We start from the raw sequence: 13,636 nt of genomic DNA, 5'->3' as shown, positions 1-13,636 counted from the left end.
ACAAGCAGCGAGCCCGCTGCCTGCAGCACCACATGGGCACTGCTTATGAACTAAACCAATTTTGACTGGGCAAAGGTAAATGATCTTGCCTGAGCCAGGCATAGTGTGGAGGGAGCCGCAGCACAAATCTCCAGCCTCACTCCTACTCAGCCAATACAGCTCCTGATCTGAAGCAGCCCCTGCTATGCCAGTCCTGAACCTCTGCCTTCCTTCAGCTCTGCCAGAGAAACTCCGTGCAAGCCAGCAGAGACATGTCATCAAGTGAAGTGTTAGACTACACTTCACTCAGCCAATAAGTCTTTCAGAGGATCTCTCTTCCCAGAACAAGCATTAATTAGCACAACACTCACTAGGGTATCCCCACTTCACAGCTCAGGACACACATACTGATATGAAAAGTGGTATTGTGAGAGGGTGTACAAACCCTGCACCAGGCAAGAAGGGAATAAAGAGCAGCTTTGGGCTCAGGCAGCCCCACCTGCGAGGCATATCAATCTCAGAGGAGCCTTGAAAAAGGGAGAAGCCCACTTCCGAAGACCCAAGCCTGGGAAGGTGGACAGACATGGCATCCTCAGCTCCCAGAGAGTTGCACAGCAGAGTCAAGCTATATTAGATTCTCTGTGAACACGGAGTGGTAAAACAGTAGCTGAAAGATCCTGACAGAGAGGAAGTGGTGTTGCTCATTATTTCTGATCATTTAGTTTTGTTTGAAATTTTGAGAACTTTGACTAGGGTGTTGACCCAAACGCAGACCCCTACTAAGAATACAAGCCCCGTCAGGAGATACCGGGCCAGTACAGGAAGTAGCAGCCCAAGGAAGAAGCAAGAGGTCTGAGAAGACAGACCGTAACCACTTGGTACAAGGGTCCAGAAAAACTTCTGGGCTTTGATCTGGGCCATTGACCTACTGAGATGTCCTGGGACTTCTCTGTGAAAACCATGATTTATGCTGAAAGGGGTGGAACCAAACATGACCTGGCCAAAGAGCAGAGGCGCTTGTGCTCGCAGCCTGTATCCCTCCTCACTGCCCCTGCCCCCATGAAAACCCCAGCTTGCTGGTGGCTCACTCCTCACAGCCCCACTTGCAGCCAGACCCCCGTGCCCATCTCCTCACTCTGCTGCTGGCGCACCACTCACCTCCTTACTCCTCCGGCAGGACCGCCCCTGCTACTCACCCCACCCCTGCTCGCAGCCAGACCCCCCCTGCCCTCCTCACCTTGCTGCTGACTTGCTGCTCGCCTCCTTACTCCTCTTCCAGCACCTCCCTGCCACCCACCTGCTGCTCACTTCAGCACTCCCCCACTCACAAGCAGCCCCACTCACCCTGCTACTAATGTACTGCTTACCTCCTTACTCCCCCACCTGCTGCTTGCTTTATCACTGGCCTCCACACACCCCACCCGCTGCTTGCCTTCTCCCCCCCGTCCTCACCTTGCTCCTTAAGTGTTATGTGTCCCACCTGTGTCTCCAGAGAGGTAGTGCATGCAGGAGCAACGGGGGGGGGTGATGCTTTCCCCTCTGCCCCCCCAACAGGACACTACTGTGGCCTCAGGGAAACTTGCTGTATAAAGCCTGGCCTGGTGCCTTAGCAGTTCTCCTTGAGTGAGGGATCCTAAACGCACCAGCACTTAAAGCAGATGACCCCAGCTGCAGCTTCCCATTCCTAGGCCAACTCACTCCAAAAATATTGACAGCTAAGCTCCAATAACGTAACAGCTACCACCAGACTGGATGCTTTGTAATTGGGCTTCGGACCAAAATAATTAGCCTCTTCACAGCTATGGAAAGAGGTCCTGTCTCAGCACTCACGTTACTCAACCTCTTGGAAGTTTTCAACAGAGCCATAGGTATGACCCCAGCTATTCCCCATACCATCCTGCTTGCACTGAACTACACTACAGTGGCTCCATTTATTCCTCTAACAGGACACCAGAGAGTGGTGATGGGTAACAGCTCTTCCAAGCTCTCATCTGCAGTCACTCCAGGATCTATCCTGCCTCCCTCCCCTTCACCATCTATAAGGGGCTACAGGCTCTGATGATAGACAACATGCTAAGAGCAAGCACTTGTATAACTTATATTTTGATCCCTTGTAAGGACACTGACAGGAGACCAACACCTGGTTGAAGAGCAGCTGGCTCAAACATGCACAAGATTGAAATGATGCTGACCAAAAGGGGAAAACTGTCCAAAGAATTACCAGATTCACTGTCCTCCATTTATCAGCTGGTGCAAAGCTTTATGGTCCTGAACAAATCACTAAGCCTAGATAATTGGAGAACGTCAGTGGCAAAAAAAACCACCACCATCTCCAGCTTGCTAGGAAACTTGGCCCCTTCCTCCCAGATGAGAAGCTGGCCAATGATCCATCCATTTGTCACCTCCAGACAGGATTATCAAACTCACTGCCTCTGAGACTGCATACAATGCAGAGAATCCAACCTGTGCAGAATGAATATACCCCCCTCCCCAGTTACTTCACCAGGGCAGACTTCCATAAGCACATTACCTCTGTGCACCACTCCCTTCTGTGGCTTCCAGTCTGCTTCTATTACCAGTTCCAGGCTATGGCCTAAAATGATCTTCAACGTTTTTAACAGATCACAGCCTAACTACCAGGGCCAGCTCCAGTTTTTTTGCCGCCCCAATTGGTGAAGGGGAAAAAAAAACCCCAAACCTATTGAGCTGCCGCCGAAGAGGAAGAGAGGGAGAGAAGGACCCGCCGCCAAAGACCCGGATGTGCCGCCCCAACAACGGCTGGCTGCCCAGGCACCTGGTGCCTGGAGCTGGCCCTGCTAACTACATCAGTACCCTCATCTCTATCCATGATGCCACATCAAGACAGCTCCAGTCCTCTGGGACAATGTAATTTACAAAACCCAATACAAAATGAGAGGCAGCGATAAAGGATTCTTGGTTGAGGGAACTGGACTATGGAATGAACTTTCATTGCAAATTAGATCAATTCAGTCATTCTTGGGAGCACTGTAAGAACATCCTCTTCAACAAAGTTGTACTACGATTAGGCATTATGATTAAAATACACAGATACAGCAACTCCTCACTTAACGTCATTCCAGTTAACGTTGTTTTGTTCTTACATCACTGATTGATTAGGGAACGTGCTCGTTTAAAGTTGTGCAATGCTCCCTTATGTTGTTTGGCAGCCACCTGCTTTGTCCTGCTTGCAGAAAGAGCAGCCCGTTGGAGCTAGTAATGGGGGCTTGGAACCAGGGTGCACCGGCAGCCCCCCTAAGTTCCCTGTGTGGCAGCCGCCCAACAGGCTATCAGTTGCCAGGCAGCTCAGGAGTCCCTCTCCCCACTGCTGTGTGCTGCTCCTGTGAGCCTCCTGCTTGCTGTGGAGGGGGTGAGAAGAGGTGTGTTGATATCAGGGTGTCCCCTCTCCCTGCACCCCATCTCCATAGGGCAGCGGGGAGACACGGGGCTCAGGATGGAGGGAGCTTGCTGGCGGCAGCTGCTGTCTCAACTTGCTGATCTACTTAAAAAGAGTGGGGTCAGCATACTTAAAGAGGCAATGCGCATCTCTCTCTCTCTCACCGGACATTTTGGAAAGTGGAGGGAGTGGTGCGCTCCCGTGGGATAGCGTGGGTTCATCATCATGTTCAGTTTATGCAGGGAATGTTTGCTGCTATGGCCATGGTGTGTCTCCTCCCTCCATTCGTGCTTCCTTGTAATGTGAGGCTACATTAACAATGTGTTAACCCTTGAGGGCTCAGCCGAGTGCTAGTTCCTATTTAGCAGCAAGGCATTCCCTGGGAAATATCCCTCTCTCTTCCACCCCGACTCCACCACCTCAGCCAAGCTTCACAATCATCATTGCTGTGTACAGTATTCAATTATTGTTTTCCCTGCAACCTAACCCCCTCCCATTTACATTAATTTTTATGGGGAAATTGGATTCGCTTCACGTTTCACTTAAAGTAGCATTTTCCAGGAACATTATAACATTAAGCGAGGAATTACTGTATATATATCCCAAGCCGAGCTTCCTACAACCAGGGAAGGGAGAAGAGCAGAAAATTCCATAAAGTCCAACAGGACATACTACATACGTTTAATTTTTCTTCAAAGCACTAAGATACCATAGCAGTGGCCATTAAAGAAAACCCTACACTTGGTAAGAATCAGTGACAGTTTGCAGACCACCTCTCTCATAACCAACAAGTACTAGAAGTGAACATTGTAGATCATGAGATTCTCACACTTTGGTCTCTGGCCCACACAATCCACAGAGCCGTTCAAAATGGCCCACAGAATGGAACACAGAGACCAAGCAGTGAAGAATTAGGAGTTTGGTGAGGGCCAGTGAGAAATCCCAGTTCTCTCACTGGTTACAGTAAACTATCAGAGGGGTAGCCTTGTTAGTCTGGATCTGTAAAAACAGCAAAGAGTCCTGTGGCACCTTATAGACTAACAGACATATTGGAGCATGAGCTTTCGTGGGTGAATACCCACTTTGTCAGATTCATGTAGTGGAAATTTCCAGAGGCAGGTATATATATGCAAGCAAGAATTAACCTTGTTATCTCCAGCCTATCTCAATCAGGGAGGATGAGGCCCTCTTCTAACAGTTGAGATGTGAACACCAAGGGAGGAGAAACTGCTTTTGTAGTTGGCTAGCCATTCACAGTCTTTGTTTAATCCTGAGATTACAGTAAAGGCTCTCCATCTGTTCCAGTCTTTTAATCCTCTCCTAGGAGAGATCCTTTCATTGATCATAACCCCTTCACTATGGTCCTCTAAAACTTTTTAGTTCTGCAGAGCATAAAGACAGACTTCTTAACTCTAGTGATGGTCCACGGACTACAGATTGAGATCCACTGTGCTGAATTAACACTTCATAAAGTGGGAGGATTGCTGCCCTAGTGTCAATGTCTCACAGATACCACCATCTTTAGTGTTGAGGCACTGATTATCTAGCACCAGCTGAGGTGGAACGGACACTGTGTGGACATTCCTCATGGACGCTTCCCAAAACAACTGCTGTATGCCCAACTCACCAAAGAAGAAAGGAAATGGGGAGGCCAAAAGAAATATTTTAAAGACACTCTCAAGATAAACATCAAAAGATGTGGCATTGACACCACACATACGGAGACAGTAACCCAGGATAGGGATAACTGTCAAAGACATGTCACCTTGCCTTGGTTGCAGACAAACGCCAGAAAAGACAAGACAGACAACTGTCACACAACAATCCGACTTCCAACATCACCTGCAACATCTGCCAACGAGTCTGTGGCACAAGGATAAGACTTCTCAGTCACTAAAGGACCCGTAAAAAATAAAACCTGCAAAAAAGATCGTCCTCAACCTCGAGCTGAGTTAACAGCCTATTCCCAACCCTAGGACACATTCACCTCTGGGGCCCACTGATTTCAGTGGGAGTTACAGAACAAAAGCCCTGCTGTAACATGACTGACTTGCACCAGTAATAAATTTGGCCACATAACTGTAGATGAGAGTTTATTTGGGAACACGATTTCCTCATTTCACCAAACTTGTACAATAAAATCAGGTTAGTGCCAGTTTGACTTCACACTTCCTCTGCACTAGCTCCATTGTGATACAGGATAGAGGGAAGAACATTAAGACCAAAACCAGCTATCTACTAGAGAGGGAAGCAGTCTTTTGGAGAGGATGTATCCACTATTAAATTGACACCTGATCTCATATTCCCTCTACAAGAAAACAATTACTTTAAAAACATCTTTTCATGGTACATGTCTACACCTGTGAAAGCCTTTTTTGTTTGAAACAAACCTTTAACATTATGCCTACGCTCCTTGTAAGTGGATGGCAAGTTACCCTGCCGCATTCCTTATAGTTCAAATCTATAAGAGACAACTGGAAATTAGCCCCATCCTGCACTGCAGAGGGAAGTGGACTCCTTCAGGGCTATACTCAGTTCCTCTCAATATGGCTGCAGTTGGCTGGAGCCTGTGAAAGGGCCATTCTATTTCTGAACACAACAGAGGATCTATCCAGGGTATGCTGATCTTGTGCTGAGATCAGAGCACATCTGAAAGTCAGATAAAGAGCCCCCAAAACACAGAGTAGGACCCCAAAGTTTGCTACATCACAGAACCAGCTTTATTCACGCTTGAGGTGATGTCACTTGGCAGGACACAGAGTCCGCATCTATGATGGGCCATATCCTTAAAGTACAAAAATAGAAAAAAGATGGAGCTTCTGTGAGGTCTTCCACTTGGAATCTGAAATGACAGAGGCAGGAAGTTAGCGTGACCGCCTTCCCCCAAAACCAAGCTCCTGCTGCTACCATAACTGCTTCCCACCGCATTAGGTGGGAGTGAGACTAGGACTCAGCAAACTCCAAACCCAGCTGCAAAATGGAGGTCAGCTCCTTTATCGGACCGATTGTCTGACCCAGAAACACACAGGTGAGTGGGATGCTTTACTGAAGCAGTGCCAGAGGGAGCTTGTGTGAAAGCAGGCAATGAGAGACAGAAATTCAATTCCTTAGCCTCGCTCATTCCAGATTCATTTATTCGCTGTCTGTCGGAAGACTCTGGGAATCCCAGTTTATAATATACATGTGAGTAAAATAACTGGTTTGGGATGGCGCGTGTGTGCCACTGAGCTGCCTTCATTCAAAACCCTCGTGTACACAATCCATAGAGGAGGACATGATAAGCAGCTCCACATCTGCAGAGAAGTGTTGAATAAAGAGCAGAACTCTGCCTCAGGATAGTTACAGCCCCCATTACAGTGCTGGAGAATTAACCAGCAGCAGCAATTCCACATATAGGGGGAAATGGTGGCATAGCAGCATCTATGTCCACTGCCCTGTACCCCAACAGTGATCCCTCCAAGGGACGTTCCTGTCCAGAGCATTCACCAGCTCAGGGTATGACACTGTCTCCAGGAGATGAGAGATCTACAAATGCTTAACTAGCCATTTTTAAACTAGCATCTATCAGCCTCTAGCAGCTGTGCCTGTAACTGAGGACAAGCTGACTAGCTCTACGTTCTGGTTCTACAGGTCTTACCTAGAATAGGTCCCTGGCTTAGTGTCACACATAGATACCGACCCACAACAGCAAGAAGAGAACTCCAAAGCCCATGAAAAGTGAAGCCACCAGAGAGATAAGCAGTTCCTTGTAGATGTCCCGTGTGTACTTAGTGGAAGTCACTTCATAGCTGAAAAGGCTAGTTAAAGCAATAACCAAAGAGACAGATCAGAGGGCTTACAGTACCATACTCTAACTTTGGCCTGAAAATGAACCAAAAGGGTCTGGCAGGGAGGTAGCCTTCCACAGTAAAAGCTGTTTTATCTGGCACCTCACCAACTGGAAAGCTCTATAAACCGGCATTTCTGATCTTCATTGAAAGTCCAGTAGGCGTGGGTCTGGCAGGGGGTTGTGGCACAGGAGGGGGTGTGGAGCACAGGCTCTGGGAGGAAGTTTGGGTGCGGGAAGGGTCTTGGGGCACAGGGTCCCAGGTCCAGGGGCCACTCACCTTGGGTGGCTCCCTGCAAGCGGCAACCTGTCCCGGCTGCTTCTAGGCGGAGGCATGGCAGGTGGCTCTGCGCGCTGCCTCTGCCTGCAGGCGGCTCTGCGCACTGTCTCAACCTGCAGGCGTGGCCCCCGCAGCTCCCATTGGCTGCTCCTTCCGGCACTGTGGAAACTGTGGAGACAGCGCTTGGGGCGGGAGCAGCATGCAGGGCCACCTGCCGCGTCTCCTCCTAGGAGCAACCAGGATAGGTCGCTGCTTGTGGCGAGTCACCCAAGGTGAGCACCCACCCGAGATCTGGCACCCCGCACCCTCTCCCAAGTCCCCTCCTGCACCCAAACTTCTCTCAGAGCCCACACTCCGCACCCCCTCCAGTGCCCCAGACCCACACCACCTCCTGCACCCAAAGTCTCTCCCTCTTAGTTAAATGGCATTTTTCACTTACTGGCACCCTCAGACCCCAACATGCTGGATAAAACAGCTTTTACTGTACCAGGGTAATATTTACTATGCAATCTAAGATTTCTGCAGTGACTGCTTCCATGGCCTGAAGGGCTCCAGCCAGGCAGCCTTTCCCACTTCATCCTCAATACCAAGTGCTGTCAAAGAACATTATCAAAAAGCAGGTTATTGTAGGTTCACACCAAGCCTGACTCAAACACATCCCCAAGCTGCGGCTCCTTGTTGTTCTTGGCCCTTTTGCCTGCCCTCCTGGCTTCTCTACCAACAGCAAATCCTCTCTCCCTCAGTCCCAGTTTAGGTACACCAACTGCTCAACTTTTCAAGCAATGCAGTTCAACCACAGTGTATCCCAGGGTGGGCAAACTTTTTAGCCCGAGGGCCACATCTGGGTATGGAAATTGTATGGCGGGCCATGAATGTTCACAAAATTGGGGGTTGAGGTGCGGGAGGGGTGAGGGCTCCAGCTGAGGGTGCAGGCTCCGGGCTGGGGATGAGGGGTTTGGGATGCAGGTGAGTGCTCTGGGCTGGGAAGGAAGGAGGGGGAACGGGCTGGGGGTTGGGGCACAGGGCATCGGGGTGCAGGCTCTGGGCGGTGCTTACCTCAAGCAGCTCCCAGAAACAGCAGCATGTCCTGTCTCCAGCTCCTATGTGGAGGTATGGCCAGGCAGCTCTGCGTGCTGCCCTGTCTGCAAGCACCGTCCCTGCAGCTCCCACTGGGAGCCGCGGGGGTGGCACTTGGGGCAGGGGCAATATGTGGAGACCCCTGGCTGCCCTTATGTGTAGAAATCAGAGGGAAGACATGCCACTGCTTCTGGAAGCCACACGGAGCAAGCCCCCTACTCTACTCCCCAGCTGGAGTAGCAGAGTGGGGCAAGCCCCAGACCCCTCTCCCTGGCAGGAGCTTGAGGGCTGGATTAAAATGTCTGGAAGACTGGATGTGGGCCCTGGGCCATAGTTTGCCCACCCTGGTGTATCCCCCACTCCAGACTGTTACATCCTCCAAAACCGTGATTATCTGCCCTCTGCTTCCAGCTGACCCATCCCAACTATGATGTGCCCCTTTTGCTCCCTGAGGCTCCTCAATACTCCTAGCAGAGCCATTCCTACTTTGCTTTAAAGGGCTCTTCCCCTAAGTCCAGCCTCTGCTGTCAGAGGCACCTGGCTACTAATGTCTTGCTGTTCCGTAGCAGATGGATACACGAAGAACCAGGCAGTGAAGAACATGCCAATGGCCAGCAGCACCACGGTGAGGTGCGGGAACACAGCCGGGTTCACCGGGCTGGTGTATCTGCTCATGGCCTCGAGCTCCTGGGAGGAGAGAAAGAGCAGAGCGATGCCAGCACCACAGCAGAAGCTGCAGCCCCAGGGCAAGTCACAGACACAGCCCCAGCCAGTCCGGCGGGGGGGACGGGCAGTAACCTTGCCTACCACTCAGGCCGGGGCAGAGCTGCTCACCACGGGGCACAGGGTGACCAGATGTCCCGATTTTATAGGGACGGTTGCGATTTTTGGGTCTTTTTTCTTATATAGGCTCCTATTACCCCCACCCCGTCCCGATTTTTCACATTTGCTGTCTGGTCACCACGGGGCGGGGCAACCCCAGGGTCCCAACCTGACTGGGGGAGCGGGGCTCGGGCGCCACGGGGCCCCGAGCGCTGGGGGAGGGGGGCTGCATATGAAGGTTTCGGTCAGTTTCAGGCCTAGACGCGGAGGAAAAGCCCCGCCCCAGGCTCCGGCGGCCCTGGGGTGGGGGGTAAAGGGAGCGGAGCAGCGCCCGGGCTCGGGCCGCCCCCGTATCTCACCATCGCGCCGCTCTCCCCTCCGCCGGCGGCCACGGAAGGACACGTCTCCTCCGGTCGCCCCCGCTGCCCTGGAAGCGGAAGGAGCGGGGAGCACGCGGCCGCCCGGGCGTTGTAGTCTGCGCGCCGGCCCGTCCGCGCTCTTCCCGGTAAGACGCGGCGGGAGGAGCTGGGCGAGCGGGACTACGCTTCCCAGCGGGCAGCGCGCGGCACTTGGCGCGCGATTTCAGAACGCGGGAAGCGAGAGGCAGTGGCGGTGTCTGGAGGCCGCGCGCGGGGCCGAGTATCCAGTACAGACAGGTAGCGCCCCCCTGCCCCGAGGGCGCGCGCCCCCCTGCCCCGAGGGCGCGTTTTCTGGGCCGGGCGGGCTGCTGGGGGCGCCGTCCCGAGGGCGGGCTGGGGGCCCGGGCGGGCTGCTGGGGGCGCCGTCCCGAGGGCGGGCTGGGGGCCCGGGCGGGCGGGCTGCTGGGGGCGCTGTCCCGAGGGCGGGCTGGGGCCCGGGCGGGCTGCTGGGGGCGCTGTCCCGAGGGCGGGCTGGGGCCCGGGCGGGCTGCTGGGGGCGCTGTCCCGAGGGCGGGCTGGGGCCCGGGCGGGCTGCTGGGGGCGCTGTCCCGAGGGCGGGCTGGGGCCCGGGCGGGCTGCTGGGGGCGCCGTCCCGAGGGCGGGCTGCTGGGGGCGCTGTCCCGAGGGCGGGCTGGGGGCCCGGGCGGGCCGGCTGGAGGCGCTGTCCCGCGGGCGGACTGGGGGTGTTGGCTGCAGGCAATGGGTGGGTGGTGTCTTGGGTGCAGGATATGCTTTGTAGGATGCTTCAGAGCTCCCTGGGGTGGACGTTATATCCTGGGGCGTTGAGGCCTATGGGGCAGGGCCGGGCATGCACAGTGTGGCCGTTCCCTCCACTTCCGGAAGAGCTTTTCTCCCTTTGAGCTCTGGTTCATGTTAACCACGGGGTGCAATGTGCTTTGGGGACACTCCTGGCTTCATTCCCCTGTTTCTTGCTGCTAGGATGGGAATCCACGGCCTGGCCAAGCTGATTGCAGACGCCGCACCCAGTGCCATCCGAGAGAATGACATCAAGAGTTATTTCGGCCGGAAGGTGGCCATCGACGCCTCCATGAGTATCTACCAGTTCCTGATTGCCGTGCGGCAGGGAGCTGACATGCTGCAGAATGAGGAAGGTGAGACCACCAGTCACCTGATGGGCATGTTTTACCGAACCATCCGTATGGTGGAGAATGGTATCAAACCGGTCTACGTCTTTGATGGCAAACCCCCTGAGCTGAAGTCGGGTGAGCTGGCCAAGCGGACTGAGCGCCGGGCCGAGGCAGAGAAGCAGCTCCAGGAGGCCCAAGAGGCAGGGGAAGAGGACAACGTGGAGAAATTCAGCAAGAGGCTCGTCAAGGTAACAAAGCAGCACAATGATGAGTGCAAGAAGCTGCTGACCCTGATGGGCATTCCCTATGTGGAGGCGCCAGGTGAGGCTGAAGCCAGCTGTGCCACCTTAGTGAAAGCTGGCAAAGTCTATGCAGCTGCCACTGAGGACATGGACTGCCTGACCTTTGGCAGCCCTGTGCTGATGCGGCACCTTACAGCCAGTGAGGCCAAGAAACTCCCTATCCAGGAATTCCACCTGAACCGTGTCCTGCAGGACCTGGACCTAACATGGGAGCAGTTTGTGGACCTGTGCATCCTTCTGGGCTGTGACTACTGTGAGAGCATACGTGGCATTGGGCCTAAGCGTGCTGTGGAGCTCATCAAGCAGCATAAGACCATTGAAAACATTGTGCAGCACATAGATCCCAAGAAGTACCCCCTGCCTGAGAACTGGCTGCATAAGGAGGCCCAGCAGCTCTTCCTGCAGCCTGACGTGGTGGACCCTGAGGCTGTGGAGCTGAAGTGGAGTGAGCCGGATGAGGATGGGCTTGTCCTTTTTATGTGTGGGGAGAAGCAGTTCAACGAAGAACGGATCCGCAATGGGATCAAGAGGCTGAGCAAGAGCCGCCAAGGCAGCACTCAGGGCCGGCTGGATGACTTCTTCAAGGTGACTGGCTCCATCACCTCAGTCAAGCGTAAGGAGCCAGAACCCAAGGGCTCAGCCAAGAAGAAAGCAAAGGGCAATAGTGCAGCATCAAAAAAGTTCAAAAAGGGGAAATAACCAGACCTTCCAGAACTGTCCTAGTTCTCTTCCACTCCCAGATCCTCCAGGGGTTTAAATTTGATAGAAGATCCTGTATTCTTCCTGCACTGCTCTGAATGGTACCTGTGCTGCTTCCGCTCCTCCATATAGTGCTTCCCTGTCAGTGAACCAGATGACAGTCTTGTAGCATAGAAGCAGTAAGGCACAATGCTGAGGGAAGAGAGGGACAAAATTAGTGGAAGGGGGGGGGGAATTAGGAGGAGTGGGAGATATTGACAAACCAAGGGGTGAGGGAGCTGTACTAGCAATCCAGTGACAATGTTCATCAGCTTCAGACTTACTTTGTCCAAGGCCAGGTTGGGGTGCTGCAACAATTGTGCACAGGCAACACCTCGTGTTACTCTCAAGCAATTCCCTCTGGATTACTGAAGGAGTGCTGTTGACTAGCCGTAATGCAAGCCAAACCCAAATACTGAAAAGGAGGAGGTCAGCCAAATGGACCAAGAAATCAGCTCAAAGTAGAGTGTGGAAGAGATGGAGACTGAAGCAGAAAGTGGGGAAGAAATGTGTAAAATCCAAATGTGGGAGAGGGAGGTAGAGAGCTACAGAAAGAAGGGAATTTCTTACTTTAATGGGGATTCTCTATAGTCTTCCTTCACTTATCTGTATGTATTAGATTGGTAATTAAGTGATGGAGAGAAAACATAGAAATTTAAAATCCTCTTGATGTTTTAAACTCTCTCTCTCTCTCCCCTATTTATGGAAGTATCTGATCAGGGAGGGAGGGGAAGATTCTTCCCCCCACAGGAAGTACTGAAATTTAACCATTTGATGCAGATTATTTTGGTTCCATTCCAGATCCTAGCCCTGTGCTGGTTTGGTCCCAATATGTAAATGAGGAGGAGCTGTGAAGGAATTGTAACTTCCCAGGTTTAACATTTGTCACCAGATTTTATTTTATTTTTTAAGTTTTGAAGAAAAAGATAAATAAACCTAAAAATGGAAAACTGTTCAGTTGTTCATTTGGGTTTGAAATAGCTGCTTCACTGCAGCCCATTCCAAAGAAAAAGTTACTCAAATGGAATAAAGGTTAGAAATCCATAGGAATAATGCAAGGTGAGAAAAACCTTGAACATTATCCCAGCCCTTCTCACAAGCTGCATTAATTTTAGCAGAGATTTCCAGGCTATGTGGAATGTGAAGGAGCTAGAATTTAGGGAAAGACATTTGGTCTTCCATTGTGCCATTCTCTGCTTCTCCAAACTGTACAGGGGACCTAGTACTATTTGCATTTTCCATTATAAAAGTGCTGTACAAACATGAATTTGTGCCTCTTGCTTTTCCATATCATTACAGTGGGAAAAGAGAGACCGATGAAGTGGTTCACTCATGAGCAAGCGTGCTCTTGCAGATTCATTGTTGGATTTGGGCATAAGGTGATCTGAAATTTCAGTCCTGGCTTGGACAGTAATTTGGTGTGGGCTTTATACAAGTCAATTAAGTTATCTGAGATTCAGTTTTCCTAATTTATAAAATGAGAACAGTGATACCTACCTCACAAGGTGTTTGAGGCTGAATTAATTAGTTATATAAAGCACTTTGAGATCATGGAATGGAAGACGCTATTGGCAGGAGAATATCAGGATCACAGAAGTGACAGCAGAAAATAGATCTCTTGAACATTTTTGCCATCATGCTTGGTTGCTATATTAATCTCTTTCTTCCTCTGCCATCCCGTTGTTGGTCT

At 51.8% G+C, this 13,636-nt stretch overlaps 2 protein-coding genes across 2 annotated transcripts; one reads left to right on the top strand and one right to left on the bottom strand.

Moving 5' to 3' along the window:
• Positions 1-5,474: 5,474 nt before the first annotated feature.
• TMEM258 (transmembrane protein 258) lies at positions 5,475-9,851 on the bottom strand. Its single transcript, XM_030560836.1, has 4 exons — positions 9,759-9,851; positions 9,155-9,264; positions 7,032-7,182; positions 5,475-6,236 (listed from the first exon to the last, which is right to left on the bottom strand). The coding sequence occupies exons 1-3, from the start codon at positions 9,759-9,761 to the stop codon at positions 7,056-7,058; spliced, it is 240 nt and encodes a 79-aa protein (XP_030416696.1). The 5' UTR covers positions 9,762-9,851; the 3' UTR covers positions 5,475-6,236; positions 7,032-7,055.
• Positions 9,852-9,933: 82 nt separating this feature from the next.
• FEN1 (flap structure-specific endonuclease 1) lies at positions 9,934-13,213 on the top strand. Its single transcript, XM_030560835.1, has 2 exons — positions 9,934-10,055; positions 10,758-13,213. The coding sequence occupies exon 2, from the start codon at positions 10,759-10,761 to the stop codon at positions 11,905-11,907; it is 1,149 nt and encodes a 382-aa protein (XP_030416695.1). The 5' UTR covers positions 9,934-10,055; position 10,758; the 3' UTR covers positions 11,908-13,213.
• The last annotated feature ends 423 nt before the right edge of the window (positions 13,214-13,636 follow it).

This window comes from Gopherus evgoodei, chromosome 4, assembly GCF_007399415.2.
Source record: "Gopherus evgoodei ecotype Sinaloan lineage chromosome 4, rGopEvg1_v1.p, whole genome shotgun sequence".
Lineage (NCBI taxonomy): Eukaryota > Metazoa > Chordata > Testudines > Testudinidae > Gopherus > Gopherus evgoodei.
The sequence above is the reverse complement of the archived record's forward strand: the minus strand, read 5'-3'. Positions and strand labels throughout refer to the sequence as shown.